This window comes from Corvus hawaiiensis, chromosome 2 (assembly GCF_020740725.1).
Source record: "Corvus hawaiiensis isolate bCorHaw1 chromosome 2, bCorHaw1.pri.cur, whole genome shotgun sequence".
Lineage (NCBI taxonomy): Eukaryota > Metazoa > Chordata > Aves > Passeriformes > Corvidae > Corvus > Corvus hawaiiensis.
The window spans coordinates 64,232,773-64,256,187 of NC_063214.1; the positions used below are offsets into that span (position 1 = coordinate 64,232,773).

Here is a 23,415-nt window from a genome sequence, read left to right on the forward strand (position 1 = left end):
ATGTATTTGTATTACTTTGTATTTAAAAATATTTTAGTTATAAAACTTACTTACAGATGAGAGGTTAGAAATTACACTCATTCATTATGTAGTGATTTATGTTTGTCTTACAGACATAACCAGATTACAAGTCTCATTTTGCTAGTAAATACCCAAAAATTTCATCATTCTGGGATGAGAAAGTAGAGCAGATTTCTGTTCAGTTTTTACTTTTATTTAGAGTAATGACTATATTCTCCCATTTAAAATTATTAGAGTGCTATCAAGTAATAATGCATTTTTCTTGCAAACTGTAAATGGCTACTGTGAAATAATTAATTTCCCAGCAGAAAATTCAGAATTGTACTACACACAAAAAAATTCAAAAGAATTTTAAAGCTTCCTAAATATATAAAAGTCATATTTTACAACTGAAATACACGTGCCATTGCAATGCACCTAGTCATATGTCTTAAAAATCCCAAGTTCATAATAGCAAACTTCAAAATTATTTTTATTTAATTAGCCTAGATAAAGTAAGTAGACATTCCACTCCTAAGGCATGAAGTTTCTTAATATCTCTAGTATTAGAGAAGATAGATTATGAAAGAATTACAAATGCAAATCTACATTAGGTGGGATTTCTTGTACCAATAGGGTGCAAGATGGAAATTTTCTCCTTAGTAGAACAAAAAGAAAAAAAATCAGGCATGAGGACTGCCAGTACTTACATGTGTTTAAATTCTTACCACATTTCCAGTTGACTGGCATCTTCAATAAGCTGTTAATGACCCACTCTGCTTGCTTTAAATGAGCCTTAGATTTTTAGATTTGGTGAGTTTTGTAGAATGTAGAATTAAGTAGATTTAATTGACTTGTTTTTTGTTTTTTGTTTTTGTTTTAGTAATTCATCGTTCAAAGGAATAGTACACTTTGCCATCATAATAGAGTTTCTCAGTAACCTTTTCTTTGAGTTCTAGATGCAAAACTGAGTGCTAGTCATAATGAAACGGTATTCTTCCCTGAGCAAGGCTGTGTGAATTAGGTAGCTGTTATTCATAAAATAAGAGCTTTTCTCATGCTGGCTTTCAGTGTTTTAAAGTAGTAATTTAGCAGCTGTCTTGGAAAGAGCTGTGAGCATGTTGGAAATCAAAGATGACTCTGGTTCTGTTCATGAGATGGGTTGGTACTGCATTTTTATTAGTATATTTTCTTTCCTTCTACCTTGATGCTTTTGGTCCTTGGGGCACAGAGCTGAGAAATATAGATTGTAACTATCACGCCAGATAAGGAAAACAACGTAAGTGATGATGCAAAATGTATTTTCTCTGACAGTGAACAAGCAGAGACTGGCTTGTGTAAAACAAATGTTTACCATCTGACTGTGATGGGCTATTCTCACCACAATAATACCTGCTGTGGAGCAGTGTTATATTTAGTTGCATTGTAATAGCATTTCTTTCAAGAAGTGAATTACATATCTGTAAAGAAGTGGTGGCACAGGCAGCCATGGCTATTAGTTCACAATCAGCATTTTATATTCAGACATGAAAATCTGTGTTGGTGCCATACACTACCTAACCTGTGATTGTGATAGAGGAAATTATTGGCAAGAGGGTTGGGAAGCGGGGAGCTGTACATCAAACTGCCTATGAATGTAAGACTGTATTGCAGAAAAACAAATAGAACCCTAACTCTCCCCAGCAGGACTGAATAAAAACTTAGAAGACATGATAATTAGTGAGCTGTCCTACTTCCATTCATGTTGGACATTCATATGGGCAGAACACAATGCGAAATCTGAACTCGGTCCTCTGATGCAGACTTGCACATCAGTCAGCTTTCCACAAATGCTTAGCTAGCTCCTGTCTGCATAAAGTGAAATGTACAACTGCAGTTCTTACTCAATATGGAGGATGGAAGTCCATGTGATCTTGAGCAGAGGACAGATTCCCTGTGCCTCTCTGAATCTCTTCTGCAGTCTTTACCTCCCTTCAGAAGCAGGATAGCCAAGGACTGCACTTTTCTGGTAGCCACTGCACTTTGAAGAAAAGGGAATATGCCATTAGCTGAGTTAAAATGAAATACAATATCCGGTTTAAAGTAGTCACCAGGCTCTCTGTGACCTCATCCCTGCAAGGCAGCTGCTAATCAGCGTTATCTGGTGGGGTTGTATTATGTCCCCTCTCGTACAATTCCTATCTGCTCAACAAATGACATATGATCTTTCATCCATCTTTGTGCCTCCAATAAGCATAAAGTCTGCTGGGGGGTTTGGGCGGGGGGGGGAGAAGGAGAAGCAGACTAACCTTTGCAGCTCGATTACAGAGAGAACAATTTGTTTTTGTAATTAGAGCTCAGCAGTGATCTCTGTTTCACTGATACTCAGCTCGGTGTAAACAGAACTCAATTTTGACAACTGTTTAGCTCACGGCACAGTTTTAAAGTATTAAAGGATAATGGAAGACTTATTAGATTAGCTTTTGCCATGATCTTTTAGTGTCCCAGATAATTATTATTTGTGATACAGCTGAATGGTTTAGGCTTGTGGTATTATTATGCATGCATTTCTGTATAATACTTTATCTGCTGTTGATGGGCACTAAAATACGTATTAGGAAGTATACATTTAGTCAGATTGCACAGATATTAGTGGTATTTTCAAGTGGATCAAATTTTTCTTTTTTATGATTTTTATTTTTTTTTCCATAATAAGTTCTTAGTTCCTGACTTTTATTTAAAAAAAAAAAAATCAGTGCAGTTATCTTCATCATTATTCTTATTTTATTAACACCTGTGTTACTTTTACCACAATCCTTTGATGCAATCATTACATTACATTTCTCCCCTAGCATTTTAACATTCTCTCTGTTTCATGTGTTTTGGTGTTGCATAACTTCTGCTTGCAATATCACCTTTTCTATCTTTTTTATTTAGTATTTGAAATAATTCCTGGTAATCACATACTGTTTTTCACCTTGTTATTTGACTTTTCCTCTTATTACCTTTTAATTAGGGTATGTTGTTTCTATCTTTGATCTTATAATTGACATTTTACCTTTTGATCACCTTTTGTCTCATTTTGCACAAGGTATGTATTTTTAATCTTTTCACGACTTTTACCTACACAGTTTTCCCTTTCGTATTAATTTTTTTCTGGCTAACCTCATTCCATTAGTTTGACTCTCTATCCTGGTTTTGGCTTGGAAAGGGTTCATTATCTTCCTAGTAGCTGGTGCAATGCTGTGTTTTGGTTTTAGTATGAGAATAATGTTGATAACACACTGATGTTTTTAGTTTTTGTTAAGTAGTGCTTACCCACAATCAAGGACTTTTCAGCTTCTCACAAAGAAGAAGGCTGGAGGGATACAAGAAGCTGGGAAGGGGCACAGGCAGGACAGGTGACCCAAACTTGCCAATGGGATAGTCCATGCCGTGTGGTGGAATGCGCAGCATGTAAACTGTGGGGGAAGCAGACCAGGGGTTGCTGCTTGGGAAGTGTCTGGGCACTGGTTGTTGAATGGTGAAAAGCTATTTTATGCATCAATTTATTTTCCTTTTCTTACCCATTAAACTGCTTTTATCTCAACCCACGTTTTCTCACTTTTTTTTTCCAATTCTCTCCCTCATCCTGCTGCGGTGGGGAGTGACTGAGCAAAGCTCAGGTGCTTAGTTGCCCTGTGGCGTTAAACCATGACACTGCCCTCTGACCAGGAACATTGCTTCTAGTCTTATTTTTTATTTCCAGTAAGTATTTTGTATACTGTATTGTCCTTGTTCACAGCGATGTGATTTTCTTTTTTGTAAGAAGTCTAAGTTTGCAACTTCTTGGCAGTTCTGTACAGATTAGGGCAATACACTTGAAGGTGATTACACAATCACCCTGGACACAGCCTAAATTGCTGGAATACATGAGTAAAAACAAAACAAAAAAATACATAGAGTTTCACATTTGAATAATTGCACTCTCTCTCAAGGTTCATCAAGAAAGCAAGTCTATGTCAGTGACTAAGTGGATACATTTAACAAAACATGAGTACTAGTCCATGAGTGAAATGCAGTTGTATTTTCATCTCAGTCTCCAAATGAACATCAGTGGCTCACATTATGAAAGCACAAATACTGCTTAGGGCAAAGACAGCTCTGTCAAGGTTAGTGGCCCCAAATCCTTCCTGGCCTAACCATCTTTTAATTTTTTGGGGTTTTTTTTCAGATCACTTCTTAAATTTGCTCTTCAAAACAAGAGCCCAACAAGAAAAAAATGTAATAGTTACTGCACTCTGTGATCCATCTCACTCTTTATCTTTTCTATAACCATCTTTATGCTGTGTTCATTCCAGTTTGATGCCATCCAGCAGAATGGTTTGTTGATAGTTGTGTTCGTGTTAGTTATTTCATGCTCATGATTAGTATTCTTGTTTGTTCTTGTAAAATGTAGTAACTTAAAAGCATCCAGGCCTTTCAGCCATATTTTTAATTTGGAAGTGAAAGGCATGTATCGATCTCTGAAGAAATCGTGCTTGTCAAATAGGCATAGCACAAACGAGGAGATTGCTATAATCACTGTGTAGTAGGAAAAAAAGGATTATAAATATATATATATGCACACCTTGCACATATACTGCCAAGTTATCATGAAAAGAGCAGGTAGTTCTCTGAAAGTCAACCTTTTCCTACATTGCTCTCATTATGTATTAGATATTTCTGTTCATTCTGTTGATACTCATCACAGCAGTCTCTGAGTACCTCCCAGCGGTGTATTAAGCTCTTGACTTAACTTCTCTCATTTTCTCTCTAGAAGGAGCAAACAGCTGAGTGCACCAACTCTAAATTAATGCATTTTTGGTAGCCTATGTCCCAAAGGATTCCAATTCCGGTTAAAATTTGTAGTTCTGTTTGAACTGTGGCATGTCATACAGAGAAGTGAAGACTGGAGCAAAGGCATACCACTTTCTCCTTGGCTGAGACAGTTTTGTAGCCAAGGTTGTACAGGCTGTTGTTTGTGACAACTTCATGCTAATAAAGAACATAAGAGACATGACTTATGTATCTTAGAATGGTGTGGGTACGAAGGGACATTTATAGATCATCTAGTCTAACCTCTCTAACAAAAGCAGGACTCAACACCCTCGTTGTGAAAGAATTCTTCCTTGCATCTAATCTGAACATACCTTCTTTCAGTTTAAAACCATTGGCCCTTGTTCTGTCACCACAGGCCCTGGTAAAAAGTCTTTCTCCATCTCTCTTATAAGCCCCCATATAAATACTCGTAGGCTGCTGTAAGGTGTCACCGGAGCCTTCTCTTCTCTAGGCTGAACAGACCCAACTCTTTCAGCCTGTCCTCACAGGAGAGGTGCTCCAGCCCTCTGACATTTTTGGCTCACCTCTAAACCCTCTCTAACAGGTCCATGTCTTTCTTGTGCTGAGGATTCCAGAGCTGGACTGCTCCAGATGGGGTCTCATGAGAGTGTGGTAGAGGGACAGAATCCCTCCCTCACCCTGCTGGCCACACTGCTTTTGATGCAGCCCAGGATACCATTTGGTTTCTGGTAAGAAAACCTCAGCTCCGGCTGTGAGTGCACATGGCTGGGTCGTGTCCACTTTTTCATCCACCAGAAACTCCAAGTCCTTCTCAGAATGGCTGCTCTCAATCCATGCATATCCCAGTACTGATGCATTACATTTGGCTTTTTTGAAGTTCATGAGGTTAAAGATTCTTGATCCTAATTTTTGGTGGCCAAAGGAAAAAAAAAACCAAAAAAAACCCCCCAAAACCCAAAAACTTACTTAAATAGTGTTTGAATCTCTATATTAAGAATTTCAACTGAAATTCCCTCTGATAGAGCCTCTCTTTTTCCACAGACTAGGTAGGGAGCATAAAAAGGCCAACTTCTCAATTTACATATCTAAGCAGTGAAGCCCTCCCAGAACACAGATTATTTTATTCTTTATACTGGTAGAATTTCAGCCCAGGAGACTAGAGTATTGTTGTGAGAGTTTCACGATACCTTTGTGAGTCTTTTAGGACCATTTGCTCTGCTGAACTAGTAAATATTCCTTCATAAGCTGATGTTTTCCAAGTATCTCCCTGGTGAAGGTAGCATAATTTTCCTGAGATAAAGAGAGAAAAAGCTGTCGGCTAATGCAAGCTGTTCACTTTTCAGTCCATATCCTGTGAATTATGTCAGGTAATATATATGACATATGATCTAAAGATATTTAGATAAGACCTGAAGGTACACTGATAATTATGCTGTTCTCCACACATGTGGGTCTTTAGGTACTATTATTGCTCATTTCTGACCTAAAGGTATAGCACATTCTCCCTAGATCGAACAAGCTACACAGATCTCCTGGTTGACAATATTTAACAACACAGAAACAGAGGAGTATAAGGATAATTAATGTCTTATCTTTCTCTTTAGATCAACACCCACTGTACTGCCAAGTCTAGGCCGTGACCCAAGTCCAGACTGAGTTTTCAAGAATATTAAACTTGTGTAGACTTTTTTTTAATTAATTAACATCTTCCTGAGCTTACTCAGGATTTAGATGACTGGATAGAGGATGTCAGTTTTATTACAGTTGGTGAGCCTCACCATTTTTTGGAATACTCATTTTGCAAAGAAAAGAGAGATGACTTATTTGAATGACTGTTCTAGTTTGGATTGGAACCAGGCACCTTCCAGTCAACGTTGTTTGTCTTCCTGAGCTGGAAAGGGCATAATTCAGATTTTTTGGATCAACATTTTCTTAGGTATGAATTTCTTTTTTTTGTGAATAGCTACATGGAAGTTTGAGACTTTTGGTAGACACATAGCTTGCAGGATTCAATTATAAACAAAGTATCATTTAACTTCTTTTTCTATTCTTTATTAAAAGATTTGTAAATAGGCACTATTATTTTAAATTATCATACCAGAAGAGCTTGTTCTGTATATAAATACATATTTTATAATATTAGCATTATAAAAGCACTGTTGTGCAGGACTATATTTACAAAACTAGAGGTTCATGCAGCAGATACCAGATAAAACTTTTTTCCTGGGGACTTTGACAACTGTGTCAGAAAACTCTCAAGCGGTGATATCTGGAGGTAAGAAAACAAAGCAGGTCTCATGAGGAGGAGGAGAATTATCACAATACATAGAACAGCACAAATATTGAAAATTTAAAAGAATTTAAATGAAATATAAGCAAATCCTAACTGATGAGGCTTGTCAACTTTGTAAAAAGCATATTTTAAAGTCAGGAAAAATTCCCTTCTCAAAGACAGGAAGACATTACTTTCTTCTGAGAACTATCATGTCTTGGTAGAACCTTGCAGTGACCTTGTATATATGTAGTAGTTATATCTTTAGTGTTGTACATGAAATATTGCTTAACAGCAATTACAAAATCTCTGTTGTTGGTGAATAATAGGAAAAAATCTTGAATTTCATGTATTGAAAGAGAAAGAAAATAAAAGAACAGACAAATTAAACCTGTGTAAAATACACTTCTCATAAAATCATAGAATGGTTTAGGTTGGATCTTAAAAATCATCTAGTTCCAACTCCCCTGCCACGGGCAGGGACATCAACCACTAAATTAGGTTGCTCAGAGCTCCATCCAATATGTCCTTGAGCACTTGCAGGGATGGGGCATCCACAGCTTCTCTGGGTAACCTGTGCCAGTGCCTCACCACCCTCACAGTGAAGATTTTCTTCCTAATATCTATTGTACACCTACTCTCTTTCAGTTTGATGCCATTCCTCCTTGTCCCATCATTACATGCTTTTGTAAATAGTCTCTCTTCATCTTTCTTTTAGGCTCCCTTCAGGTATGATGGTGGTGTGCAGAAAAACTCTGCCATAAACCATAGCACAGTCTTGTCAATCCCATATAAAAGAGCTCTTTGTGTTTGTATTGAAGATGCTGCTACATGTTTTTCTTTTTTCTTTTTCTCACTTTTCTTTCCTCCCCACCCCCTCCCCCTCCCCCCCAATAATCTAATAAACTTCATTAAATTGCAGTCTGGGTGGATTAATTCCAAGAATCCAAATTTTCTAGGCATGCATGAGGGCACTGTAAATATCAACACACTCCATGGTAGTTCTAAGCAGATTTCCAGGGTAATTTCAGGATATACCAGATGCAGGATGTCTTTCAGTTTCTTCCCACATTCTTTAACTTTTCTTGCCTGCTTCCAGTCTGCCTCTTGTGCTTTGATTCCTCTGCTGGGGGCAGGTGAGGACGATGTGGAACAACAAGAGTTTTCTTCAACTTCGAAAATTTAAATGTGCAGCTATCAAGATAGGTCTTTCAAGTATACTGAAGAACTCCTTCATGAGAATAATGTTTTTTCACAAAGAAATATTTTGCATTACAAAAGAATTTTTCTGGTTTGTATGCACATATTTATGGCTAACTTGACTGGGCACATTACAAAAGCTATCCATGTAATCTTACATTATTAAAGCAGCTTCTAGCATTAGATAGCTGTTTAAAGAATATCAAATGCTTTTTCTCACCTTTTTAAAAAGGGGGATTTGAAATTGGAGTTTGGTTTTTGTTGGGTATTTTTTTCTGGGTTTGGTCTTTTGTTCTTTGGGGTTTCTTTTTAGTTTGAAAATGATTGTTAACTTTCTGCCTGGGAGAGAAACTAGCCATCTTTTCGAGAAACAAAGGAAAATGAAATAATTTCATAATTTGTAAATTTCCTACATGTAATTTTGCCCCTCAAAAAGATACTAATGTTTCATTTTTCTTTAAAACTCATATTTAGTTAAGAAACATCCTTTTATTCATCTTTGTCAAACTTACTTTACTAGATATGCCATTACTCAAATGGCAGAATTTCTCTTTTACTTTAAAACAGCAGGTTAGAAGCTGCAGGTTTGTGACCCTCTTAAAGAATAAATGTTTCACAGATAAACTAGGAATTTACATGCATTTTCTGTGCTAATTTTTAACTATTCATCATCTCTTGTGAGAAAAATGAAAGCAAATAATAGTTTTCCTTGAGCAGCAGCCATCAGATTATGTGGTGTCTCAGTAATAAAGGGTAGTATCTCCTCCATATTGTCTATAGTATAATAAATATGTGAGTGCAACTAAATCTAAAAAATTCCTGCAGCGGATAGGCTGAAAAATGTTAAAATCAACATTTTTGCACAAGCATCCAGCAAATATGGAAAATATGCAATAGTTTTCTGACAGACCAAGAATATAGAACTAAATCAGTGACAGTATAAATAAAAACCCCAAGTTGTCCAGTCCCTACTTTTCAAACAGGAGCACAAACATTATTAAACCAATAGGAACATGTTCACCCTTACCAGGCTTGCTAGGATTCATCTCATATAAACTCATTCAACATTCAAGGAATAATTCCAATTATAGTATTTATGTGAACCCGAAGATAGAGTCCTCTAATTACAATAGGTTGCACGTTCAGTTATACTCACTGTGTTTTGTTTACACGTACCACATAAAATGAAATCCATTCTTTTTCTGTATAGTATTGTCTTTTGTAATTTGTATCTTTTTTTCTTTCTTTGCGTGAACTGAAGATTTCCTAGAATTTTAGTTCTTTTTCCATAGTTAGCCTCAACTTGTTTAAACATTTTTTTTTTTATTCCAGATGAATTAGAAACCTTTATTTATCATAATAAGAATACCCTTGGGAAATCAAGGGGAAAACAGCATCTTGTACCTGTTTCTGCATGGAGGAACTCTTATATTTTAGTGGACGTTTTGAATATCTGGCAGTATAATATTTTGCCATCTCTTTTAGGCTAGATGTCAAGTTCTAATTACTGAAATGAAGTATTTGTGAAATGAGGAGTATTTATCATGGAGCTATGACTACTTTTGAGATAAGTTTATGTCAAATAAAAAACAAAGTGAGCTTATCTTGGAAAAAGAATACATCTACATAGACATGTACTGAAAGACTACAAACTTTTATATAGAATATCTTTAAAAGGTCTGGAAGTCTTTCTTGTTCTGGCAGACTATCTCTCTCAGTCAAATTCCTCCAGCATTATCTGGACAAACTCTGCTTTCCCTCTAAATATGCTATATATCCAATAAAAGCCTTATAAACACGTGCATTTTCCAGACTTACTTTCAGGTGCTTCCATATGTTATGAGAGCATATTCAAGATCAGAGTAGAAATGTATACAAATTAGATGAGAAGCCAAAGGAAAAAAAATAAAAAGAAAGAAACATCTGCAGTGCATCAATGGGAAAAAATGTTTAAGCTGCCTGTTATTAACTGCTCAACCTGTTTTATGCTTGATTTCTGCATAATTATGTTACAGAGGAGGGGAGAAAACAGATGTTGAGTAAAGACTGAAAATAAGAAAATGAGACTGTTAGAAAAAAAAATTAGTTGTGGTTGCTCACAGCTAGACATTTTTTGGCAAGACTTTTAGACAGCAATCTATTTCTCAAATTCATTGCCCATTTCTGCAAGATTAATGTAAAACAAAATGTTTCTTTTTAAGTCTGATCAGTTGAACAATTACACAGCCCCAATAATCCCCAAGTCAGTCTTTCAAGAAAGCAGCTGAATGTTTCCTCAAGCAGTTTCATAAATTAGATTAAATGAATATGATATCAGGTCAGAAACCCTATAAGCTCTTTTCATGGGAAGTTGTTGATAGCTTATGTAATTAGCTGCCTTTTTCATCTTTTGAAAATATCCAAATAATCCATACAAGATAAATTTTTCACAATCATTACAGAATTAATGCCACCAAACTGTACTGGTATGTTTTCTATATTTCTCACACTTGTTCCATGTTTTAAAGCCAACTGAACTATAATTTCTTAAGAATGTCTCAATTTTTTTCTCCACTTAGTTGATATTTTCTGGCACTGGATCTGAATGCATTAAGAAATTTCTGGATAGAGCTATCTAAAAAAGGGGGCTGAAACTACATGTAGGCACTACATTAAATCATTTGCATCACTGCTACACTGCACGCTCTGTTTTACCCTGATTATTTACCTGAGCAAGAGTTATTCCTGAATGCACTCTGAAGTGGCCCTTGACTAAAAGAATTGTGTGCTTTATTGCAACTGCTACCCCACTTTTTCAGACGTGGCTATTCACAGGATTAAGATAAAATCAGAGACCATTTTGGAAGAGGGATTCAGATCTGAAATGAATCCTTTCTCCAAAGTTTTAATTTTCTTCTTGTTAACTAAAAATATTTTATTTTTCAAGCATTCCCGACTTTGCTTTCCTTTGCTATCCTCACCCTACATACCATCACAAGTAGACTTCAGTCTGTTGATCTGCTTCTTTCAGGTGAGCAAATACTTCATCTTTAGCTGTCTTCTCTTGTGATCCAAAATTTACATGTGAGATTATAAAGATGTGTAGGGTTTGTTTTTTGAAAAGTTGAAGCTTAAAAAGTCACATATCAGATCTTGACAGACATTTATTTCTTGAAGACCTTACAAGCAATTTGGTGAAGAAATTGCATTTTTGTATTAATTTTGCATTTAATTAATTTTGTATTAATTTAAAAGATTTGGACACAAAAAACCTGTTCAAAATGATATCACTGTCTTTGTTTTTTTCCTGAAAGAGGTTTAAAAGAAAGCATGCTATTTGGAAAAAGTAGAGATGTGTAAAAAAGACCGTGTGAACCCGTATTACTTTGGGTGTGCTGTGTGCCTGCACCTTCTCTAATACATTCTTATTACAGATTGCAAGTGAATAGCAGTAGTTCGATGTTAGAGTACGTTTAGAATCCCAACTACACCATTAGCACCAATCTCTGCAGGAATGCATGGTTCATGGGTACTGGTGGGTTGATGGATCTGTCTGTAGAATCAGAACAAATCTTTTTTATGATTCATTTTTTGCTACAGATAAGCCATAAAACAAAGACAGCAGATTGATGGAGGTTTAGTTTTTCTGCTCTTGTTTTAAATAGTAGATGTAGAACAGGTTCTTCTATTTTATAGCCTGAAGCTGAACTGTCAACATAAAAGATGTACAGACTTAATACCTGAGAGCAGGGCAGAAGAATGACTTCCCACTTTTTTCAAGAACAGATTAAACCCTGCACGATATACCTCATTACTACCTAGTCTAAATTTATTGAAAAGGCAGTTTTTGCTAAAGCATGAAATATTTTGTCTTATTATTACCTACTTTACTGAAAGACACAAATTTCAGCTGAGAATGAGAAAGTTTTTCATTTAAAACCTGCCTGTTCATGCTGGGAGAAATTCTATACCTGACCAAAACCACAAAGCTTGAAAAAATATTCCTGTTTTTTGCTTATGTGAGTGAACGTGACTGACTCCAAGTCTCACTTGGAGTCATCTATCTGCAGTCAGTATACAATATGAGTTTATTAAATCTGTACTTCATGAGGGAAAACCCCAGAATCCTTTAAAATATTCAAACTAAAATAACCAAAGGTGATAACCTTTCAGGTTTTTGTTCAGATTTGGAGATTAATTCTATGGTTTATTTTTAGTTCTAGATATTTTTTTTTCAATGAAAAAATAAAATCGTGGTGACTTCATTAAACCATATGCCAGCTCTTTAAATAGCATTGATAGAACATTACACATTTTGCAGACGGAACAGGAGAAACATGGGCAGAAAATCAAGATGAGAAACAAAAGACTGAAGAATAAAATATAAATAAAAGTAGTTCTTAAATAACACATTTCTTCTACATATTTGGCAATATCTTATGTTTCCTTAAAGCAAACATACCTTTCAGAAGTTATTTCTCCTGTTCATCACAATAGATATACAAATATATTCTTAAAAGGAGATCCTCTAGACATGCATAGGATAACAGTGTGTTCATTTCACCTCACCTCCTTTTGAGTATAACTCTGGATGTGTGGAACAACTTCAGCTTGGCCTTAGCTAGAGTCCATTTTTGGACATCTTTTAAAATTCACGACATTTTTTTTTCCGACCAAGAAGAATTAATTCTTTACTTGAGATTATGGAAGTGATTACAGCTGTGTAATTTTGCTGTATATTTATGATAAAACCAATGCTGGTAAAATAGTCTTCAAGTTAAATTGTGCTGAAATGCAGTTTTGTGTAGAGTTTATTCAACAAATAACATTTTATTTTCTAGTTTGGTTTAATATCAGTTGGTAAAAAAAACAAAAAAAATCAAACAAAGCCATACCTAACACAGCTGAGCCCAACCAACACCATTTAAATAAACTAAAAGTTTAGTTTAAAATGTTTCACAAGGTGGACTATAAGATTTTTTTGATCACAGATTCTTTTTTGATTTTATTTTGGTTTTAATAGGATGTTGTCTTTAGATAAAGCAGGTATATACCACACATTCCCTTTACTGCATGCTTGCCAACACATAATATGTACATATTTGTAAATTTTTGCTTGTGCTTTGAATTCTTTATAATGATTTATTGACAAATTCTCCATTTTAAAAGATTTTGTTTTCTTCTCATGTAGAACAAGACATGCCTAAGCATGCTACTTTTAAAGATTATTGACCTGAAAATTTATATTAATAAATTTGCCTTCCTTCTGTGAACTGATCTGGGATGCTAGTTAAATTAAAACTGTGTCCAAATAAGTGATATTTATTGCTGGCTGGAGATCTATAATACGGTTCATGCTGGAGGATGGAACTGCAATTCTGGTATACAGAAACAGTTCTTAGCAGAATTATTTCTTCAGGTTTTGTTTTTTTCTCCCCCCTAATATTTATGTTTTGATCTGACAGAAATACGTTGGCCTTTTGTGGTTAATTTTTGTCCTGTAATCTCTTGAGCCTTCTTTCTTGGCCTTTGCTCCAAGTGTGAGTACAGAAGATAATCTGCTTGATTTTTTAAGGTAGCAGTAGGAGATCTTTTTTTCTTATGGAAGGGATAGGACTTTTTAAGTGAATTAAATTAGTTCTTTACTTGCGTAGGATGATACAGTTTTCATGAATCATGTGTGTGTGTGCTGTTACGTGATGTAATGCAGCTGGGGACAACAAGCTAGAGCATGTCTTCCAAGAAATTTCAAGACAGCTTTCTTGAAAATTGCTGTGAAAAAAATAGCACATTTTTGTAGCAAGAGTGATTAATCAAAATAGGACTTTCCCTAACACAGAAACAAAAAGAAACCAACTGGATGCCACTTCTGCAGCTCTGCTCATAATCACTGACAAAATTCTTTGCAGTGTCTTGTTACAGAAGACTGTGTTTAGGGTAGGGAACCAAGTATTTTCAAGTATTTCTGCCAAAAGATAGTAACCTAAATCTATATTTAGACATTTGGAGTGCAAATTTGATCCATATTCATACACCTAATTAGCAAAGGGATTCAGATCAATTGTAAATATCTATATTACCATGCACATGATGTTGATTCTCTTAATCAGGACTCCATATGCTAGAGTGGGAAGCTGGACACCTATCTCACACATAGACATCTTCCTTGGAGGCATGCAAGGATCAGAATCTGGTGCTTTGTCCCTCTTACATTCCTTGGCAAGGTGTAAATGTGTGTATGCTTGAACAACACAGAGCAGTTCTGCACATCTAGTGGAAGTGTCTGAGTTAGTTCGGTGACAGTCAACCTGGACATTTTAGTGAAATGTTTCAGCATAATCTGATAATTAGTGAGTTTCTTCAGGATAATTAGGATAATCTGCTTCTCCATGAGCAGTCATTTAAACATCTTTTACACCGATTTGCTTAGAAAGCCATATTTGAAACACTTGTCCAATAAGTAGTTTATGGTAGCATTAATGGTCTCCTAGAGTCTGTTCCAGATATTCAAGATAAAAAAGAAATCCTATGTAGGGAAATCAATTTTCAACAACAGTTATGGAAAGAATAACTTGATTTTTTTAGATACATTTTCAGGGTTTTTTAGTAATAAGTCCACGAAATTACATTCTGTATCTGCACTTTTCCCTGATTACCCATAACTTCTGAACCAGTATCTATCCAAGGACACAGGACTCCAAAGTAAGTTTCCACAAAGTTTGTGGATATAGACAGCTGTAATGGCCTATATAAGTGTTCAATATCAGTGGAAAACATGTCACAGATTATTAGATGCTGAAGACTCTTGACTGAAGAGAGTCATTAACAGTGCCTCAGTTACTTAGAAAGCTTCAAGCAGACTGTGCCTTCCAAGACATGTTAGTCAATACAAAAATATACAGAAAAGAAGCTTTAATTTGTTCCATTGCTCATGGCACTATGTGTTATTGTAGCCATGTTATATTTGTAGGTAGTGCAACAGAAACTGGTCTAGTGAACAGAACCAAGCATAGGGAGACTAACAGCCCCTTACGGCAGCTCAAGGAGGAAAAAACTGTCATGAATAGGAATATTAGTGGGACAAAGATCATAGAATCAGGGAATCATAAAATAGCTTGAACTCGAAGGGACCATAAATCCATCTATTTTCAACTCCCCTGCCAGGGAGAGAGAAACCTTGCACTAGGCCAGGTTGCTCAAAGCTCCACCTAACCTTGCAAAAATATTCAAAATTTTGAAAAAGTTTAATTTTCCTTTGGTGACAGATGGAAAGTCAAAAGATGTGGGCCACTGAGCTTTGCTCAGCTGGTCAGAGCATGGTGCTAATAATGCAAAGGTTTTTGGTTCAATCCCTGTACAGGCCATTCACTTACGAGTTGGACTCAAAGATCCTTATGGGTCCCTTGCAACTCAGAATATTCTGTGAAATCTGTAATTGTCAGTGAAATTACTCTCCAAAAATCAGGGACAATCAAATTTACTTCTGAGGCTCTTGGAAGGCTGGAAAGACATTTGATTTGCATATATTGAAAAAATAGACACAAATTGAATGCAGAGACAGTTGTCTCTTTGTTTCCCTCTTCATAAAACCAGAAAAATTCTATTTAAAGGAATAAATTAGAGATAACTAATAGCACCTCAACTTCTGATCTGCTCCCAAGTCCAATTTACTGAATGACAGATTCTGCATTCCTCTAGGAGGTCTCCATAGGACGAAGGGATGCTGCAAACACAGCATGTGTTGAAAATGCTACAAATATTTTGCTTTCTTCATAAGAGATAAGCTGTTGCTTCTTGGTATAATTACTAATTACTCACAATTATCACCAGTTGTGTTTATGGGACAGGATATACTTCTGTCATGGAATAAGATTAATGTATATATCCTTTCTGATGCCTTATAGAATCTTATTAAATTATCCCCTATTTGTGATTCTTTACCTGCTTTTTCTCAAATATCTCTAAAGCTTCTTGGTAAGAGAAAGCCTTTTAACAGATGTCCTTGCACTCTGAAATGAATGCATTATGGATATAGAATTATATTCACACTTCTAACAATCACCTCTTTTCACCTCTTAATGCAGTGAACTCCTCCAGGTTCTTGTCACTGCACTTGATTACAGCACAGGAGGTTTACAGGGCAAAATAGTCTTACGTCTTTTGTTCTGCCATGCAAGTCTTGTAAGCTTTACTCTCATAGTTTCAATTTTAACATGGCTTTTTTTCTACTTTTATAAGTATTTTTAAATTGTTACCAGGGTAATTAAGTACTTGTCATACATTTGTCAACAAGTATATGACTATGTATGTATTGTAGAAACAGCTTTGTCTTTATGATACAAATCCAACATCCTTGTGAACATTACTGCTTATATATATGAAAGTCATCTCTTGCAAAATGTCAGTGGGATACAATAAATCGCCTTTGTCCCGTAACTTTTTCAGACTCACACACTCCCAATCCACCAGTCTCTTTTGTCAGGATCTGTTCCACAATTCCACATCAATATGTATACGGAAGTGACAGAGATAAAAAATAAAAATAAATTTTCAGATAAGTATCTTCCAAAATTTTAGACAAGGTTGAACTTTCACCGATGAAACTATTGTCTAGGCTAAAAGCAGCTTTTCCGTCACTACTTTATGCTAAAGTTCATGCAGATGATGCATTCATCTTTGATTTTAATCATGTGTAATCTCACTGAAAATGAGGGAAGTTGTATATTTTTTCTGAAAGCCTTTAAAAAGTGAAAAATTAAAATTTAATCTGTAAACAGTTGAGCAACAAATTTGACAGAACTTACCCTAGTAGCACCCAGTACACCTGAAGACATTGAAAGAGGACACAGAATAGATGTTTTAAAATAATTTTGTCTTTTTTCTTGTCCAAACACTTGACTTTTCCTGTACCTTTGGTGGATAAAGAGAGGCTTTAGACAGGGAAAATAAATGTTAAATTCAGGTGTGTTTTAGCACCCAGGCTGTTTCTACATTTTAAGATAATCAGATGGCATGAGTTAAAGATTTTATCTATATTACAAATCTGTTCTCAGAAGGCTTTACATTCCCCATTGCAGCCTTTGATAATTCAATTAGTCTCTCAAAAAGTTGGGAGTAGCTGATAAATTCACTTTAATGTTAAATCAAGTACCCCAGCAGGTTTCTCTTAATATCATTGCTTCTCAGGGAGCTTAACTCTAGACCTCCCAAATGCAACATTCTGCAAGGAATATGTGGGCCTCTGGAGCAGATTAAAAGAACTGTCTCTACCAACATAGCTTTTCCCCATTAATAAAGTTGCTTCAGATCATGGCAGTGTTCTCATTCACTCAGATGGCTGTCCATCTAGTCTAATTTATTTTAATTGGCAGCCGTAGGTCCCTCCGTGGAATAGATTCTTTAAATATGATGAATTATCCCAGGAACAGAGAATGGCATTACATGAGCTGAATTTAACCCTTCCCTTTCAACATTGTCTTTTGGGATTCCCAAATCCTATTGGCAGACACTGATTGCTGAATAATAAGTAGTAGGGGATTAGCTAAATTTGCAAAGACTGTGTCTTTGGAGAGTGCTGACAATAAAGCCAGTTCTGTTTGTCTACCTCTAGTAAATGAACAAAGAATATGCTACATGCAAAAGATGAACAACAGGATTTAGTGTGGTAAATAGATGCATGTCCCTGCAGAAATCAGATAGCAAAGCAGAGAGAAAAATCCTAACAAGAAAATGCTGCTTTACTGCTCGTAAACAGTTGGCCTTAAAAGGCAGGTTGTCATTGACCTTCTGTACTGGATTACAGTTTTGCGAGAAGGAAGACTTGAATTTTAGATGTATTCATCCATCTCATCAAAGATGCATGTTGTCATCATAGTTTGAGCAGGCTAACTGGGACACTGAAAGCTTATAGAAAATGCTGTATTTTCCTCTCCAAAGCCAGAAAATAAAAAGTGACTGAAATACACATATCTCTCTCTGTGTGAAATGTTTTATCCTGTATTTTTAACCCTCTTTGATTTCCTGTTTGAAATTTAATAGGCAATTATATTCCACAACAACATTTGCTAATTGTTTTGTAAAACAGATTTTCACAGCAAACTAAATACAAATATATTACTTTAGATATGTTTTTTTCAGAGAAGGATTGCAAACAAATTAATTTCTAATGAGTTAGTCAGAGGAAACTTTAGGGAAGATGGTTTACATAAACATTTAGATTTAATATATTATTTCTTCTCTTTTGTTTTTTGTCTTGAAAATCAGACTTACATAAGACCTTCATTTTATACAGAGTTTTCTTTATAAAGGAATTGCCCTTTATTCTCCCATACTAGTTTTACTTTTTTTTTTAAATTATTATTATTTTCTTTTTAATAGCATTTAGCTACCAAAAAAAGCATGGTCTAAACCTGAAAATATCTACTCTGGCATATTTTATCCCAATGTATCTTTTGAATATTAGACTTACTACTCTGTCCAGTGAAAGCCTCGAAAAACCTCTTGTATTGCAGGTGCAATGAACTGCAAATGAACTCGTTGAAGACAGTTCGTAGCATCAACCTGGAATGGAATTTATTTGTATATCATGTAGACCAATAGGCTTCAGTCTCTACATGTAGCTGTGGTAAAATATCACAAGATCATTTGATAATGCAGATCCACTCACAGGATTACCACTACTGGTTTTCCACTTGATTATTTTTAAAGAAAAATTAACTGCTAAACAAGTGTATCAGCTTTTCAGAGGACTGTGACTGATATTTTATGAACAAAGTTGTTGACAGTTTATCATCATTGTCTGACTCTCTGCGAAATACCAATTTAACATTGTTGAATCAAAAAGCACATGCCAAAATTTCACTGAGAATTTATTTAAAGAAGGAGTACTTGGGCTGATTTTGAAAGCAACAGATTTAATGAATGGAAGAGCTCAGTCCTACTCAGCCTTTAAAATAAGAATTTTGAGATAATAATTGTTTCTGAGAATGGAATCAGTGACTGGTGGGAATTCCCAATATGCTGCTCTATATCAATAAATTTTCAAGGTGTCCAGTACTGTGCTGTGTTTAGGATTTGGCTAGATCTGTGAGCCAGCAGAGCCTGGGCTCCAAAAAGCAAGGTATGGCTGGACAGAAGAGTTGGCTCTGCCCCCAGATTCCTTCAGGGGAAAGAATGATGTTCCAGTCAAGTTGGTAATATGCCAACTTGCTCTCAAGACAAAGCAGAGTTGATCATCTTATCTGGATTTCTCTTGCTAAATTTATAGAATAGAAATAAAATAAAATGTCACTTCACACCATATCTTGTTTTTGTAATTGTGGAAGAATCTCTACATCAGCAAAGTCGCTCCCTGCTATGCTTCTGACATGAACTTGGAGCCAAGGCTGCAGCTGCAAGAAGGGTCTAGATCAGCTACAATTTTCCCCAGTGAAGAACACCAGATCCCAATGTGTTCCTTCAGGCATTCAAAGGGCAGCACTTTGTCACAACTCTTAATTCTGTAAAAAAAGTAGTAGCTTGTTATAAGCATGCTAGCACAGTATAAGAGAAGAAGGAAATTTGTTTGCTTTTTCCTGAAAATAGCTCAGTGGAAAAATACCATGAAACTTGATCTAACAAATATTCTTTGGATATCCCAGAAATTATATGTGCATGGTATCATTTAGCTATTTGTTTGCAAAGGGACTATTTTCTTACCAATGGGAGGACAATGCATTAGGAGCACATCATGGAAAAGGGGACTCGTTGCTGAGTTACACACCTCAATCCCACCTACATTAGTTTAGGAAATATTGGGCTCTTGGGCTCAAAGCAAACAATTTTCTGAGTGCTGAAAAGCTTAACTCAGCTTATAGGAAAAGGCAGACCAATTGATATGTATTGCTAAAACAGACGTAGACAACTTCAAGACATCAGCTCCTATTACCGCAGGCCTGGTTCCTACGGTATATCACCGTGTCCCGCAGCCAGAGGAAGGAGGAGGAGGAGAAGATCCAGCAGGCAGGAATTGTGCAGCAAGATTGATTGATTTAATTATTTTACAAACTCTTTTATAGACTTTTTTCTTCATAGTCTAATTGGACATAGGACCAGCCACCCCTTGGGGGTGATTGGCCAAAATCCTAAAACATCCATTATCAAAATATTCTCCACTACACCATAAACAAGACTTTCCAAGGTTGCAGGTGGCTTGGTTGTTTACATTCCCTGCTACCTCTTCTGTGAGAGAGAAAAGTCTCTCATGGACTTAGAAAATAACAAGAAGATCCTCACCAACAGCATTTTTGTACCTACAAGCTCCATGCATGTGAAGATAGGTAGACCTACTTATGGAGTGTTTTAGGTCTGGAGCCTTTCAATGGCATTCTGAATGGCTCTCTGAATTCTTTCCTCTCCACTGTCTCCAGAGATGCTATAAAAATTCTAGCATAATTTGAATTGTCAAAAATTAGATTATGTGACTTTCTCTGTTTGTTGAATGAAATTATTCTGTTTTATAGCTGCTGTTATGTCGCTGATGAAAATAATATTCAGCATCTGAATCTACATTCTGTGGGCTTTTATTCAGTCCCTTGACTGACAAGACCTCTCCCTTAAGCAGGAGATTAAATGGAAGCTCTCTATGGTTTGCTTTGCTGTTGCATGATGATAAAACATTAACAGGAGGGGTGAAAACCTATGGCCTGTCTTCCTACTCCCTAGCATTTAACGCTCACAGTAGGAGGAAGTCAGGTCTCAACTGTAGGAATAGCTTTACTCTGAGTCCTAAATAGACTTGGGCAGGTAGAGTTGCATTAGGAAAGTCTATGCTTTATAGTCTTGCTCAAAGAAATGAATCTTAGTAGAAGAAGCACCTTGAGGATATTTCATCTTTGCTATCATGAATAATGTCAAACAAGCAAATTTTTTTCCTCTTATTTTACAGGAAGAACTCATTTCTGTGTGTTTTCTCAATTAAAAGCTTTTTTTTTTTTTACTTTGCTGGGGGATTTTGAGATGAACATTGACACAAAGGTTAAAGTAACTTCAAAACACCTTCAATTTGGTATTAGTTCTATGCAGCTACCTCCACCTTTCAGAGTATTACTGTTCTGCATGGTCTGTCTAACCAAAGAACAAGATTTTCCATGCTCTTTGATCTTTTAAAAATATATTGAAATCTGGAATCAAGTGTTTTGCCTTGCCTGAGTCTTGACTTTGCTGGCAAGTGAGCTGAATAATGTATTAACATGTAGAGTCCCCCCAATAACCCCTAAAAAAAAGAAATTACATATCCTCAGAATCAGTCCAGCTATGTCTAGCAAATGATTAAAAGCTCTGAAGTCTGATGTGGATAAAAGAGAGGTCATAAACAATCAAGAAATGAAAAAAAATAAAACAAGAATGAATGGAAAAAGAGTTCCAGCTAAAACAACCCCATTTGATTAAAAGACTACTAAGCAAAGAACATAATCTCTATCTAAAGTTTCACAGAAGGCACAGCTAAAATATGTTTATTATAGCTGTAGTACAGAGCTCATTGCATATCTTGCCAATAATGCAAAAAAAAAAGCCACAAAAAAGAATCGTATCAATCCTTTCATTTTTTCTTTCACATTACCCATCTAGGTTAGAGGGTTTCTACATAGTAATACTAGGGACAATTAAGTCTGTTTAACACAGAGACAGATGCCAGATGTATGCATGTAACAGTTACAGAGGAAGCATATGCATAGTATCAGCTCTACAAATAGTCGGGCTCCCTAGGCACTTGACAGTTTTGAAGCTAAGGGAGGGAATGTTTTTATGTTATAACATTTTCCCATGGTGGTAGCAAATTAGCTGCCTTGTATCCATCTTCAGCTGGAGCTGCAGAGAGTCACTTGAGAGCTTACAAATAAGTTTAGAGCTCTGCTAGACTATTTCTTAGGTACTTGAGAAAAGGTATACATACTGTGCCTGAGCACAGGCACCTGTGTAACAGGTGGACACAAAACAACAAAAAGTTTGATTCTTTTTCCCATAAGACAGTTTTTTCTTACCTTCATTCCTTACAGAATTTTTTCAAGGTCAGGCTGAGCCTTACTTTCAGATATTTGGATTTATTTTTGTCTCCTTGGGAATTAAAGCAATTCTTCTTCTTAAAGAAAAACAAAGCAAAGCTACATTTTTATTAGGAAACCCAGAGGCTGTTTTTGAAGAACCATGCAGTAGATATTGGGGCTCAGATTTCTCTGCTTTCCCTTATCTGTGATACTCAGAATTCAAGCTAATAATAACTGTACAGGTCTCTTGCCTTGTTTTTCCAATACAACAATAAGCCTGGGAGGAGTGGGACCCATTAAAATCAAGTCATGTTGGAAAGTATACATGAAACCCTAAATCAAGTAAATATTATAGTGATAAGATCCAGTAAATGAAAATATTGCTTTAAATACCCTGAGAAAGTTTACAATGATCCATATTTAGAATAGGTTTTACTGCATTTTATAGCATGTCTTCCCCATTTCTAGGGGTATAGCGTCTTCATCATCCCTACAGAGTAAAGATTTTCTTAAAGGATGTCAATAGATTGATATTAACTGGATTATTCTGAATCCTTCTGCAGCTTTAACTTTAACAGCTGCATCTTTTACTTGCTTTACCAGAACAGTGTTTAACTTATCTAATGCTTGACTGCTGATTTCCTTTGTAAGGTGTTCACATAAATAAACTGAGGGCACAGCTAACAGAAATTACCCTGACTGCATCTTATGTGGCAGTGATGTTTGTAATTAGTTTTTAAATCTATCTCCAAGACTAAAATACACTTTTTCTAAGACCATAGCTCAGATTAGAGGTTGCTAGACACCAGAAAAATAGCTTCTAATAATTAGGAGGCTTAAAAAGTGAAGATATCAGTGAAAACAAAGAACCCATAGTGACAACATCTTTGGAAATAGTTCCCAAACTGACAATTGTTCTTAAAGCTGTCTTTTGTCGCATCAAAGTATTCTGACATCATTTCAGAAATTGAAGCTATAAAAAATGAAAAGATGTCAAGTAAAAAGGTAACTCTCAGTTGAGCAGCTGAACTGCTGCACATAAAAGTAACTAGTAGGAAAGATTTTTCTGTATTAGTGGTGTTAATATCAATAATCTCTTCAATCCTTGAAATATAAGAAAGTGATCTGTAACTTAGAGTT

General features: G+C 35.8%; 1 protein-coding gene across 13 annotated transcripts in view; it reads left to right on the forward strand.

Moving 5' to 3' along the window:
* The window catches only part of PCDH17 (protocadherin 17), a 90,219-nt gene that overhangs the window by 52,000 nt on the left and 14,804 nt on the right, over positions 1 to 23,415 (forward strand). For 6 of the 13 annotated variants that reach the window (XM_048295432.1, XM_048295436.1, XM_048295438.1 and 3 more), the window contains exon 5: positions 11,199 to 11,282. The exons of the other annotated variants lie outside the window; for them this stretch is intronic. In XM_048295432.1, coding sequence (XP_048151389.1) covers positions 11,199 to 11,282 — 84 coding nt within the window. The remainder of the gene's footprint in view (positions 1 to 11,198; positions 11,283 to 23,415) is intronic. 13 annotated transcript variants of the gene reach the window in all.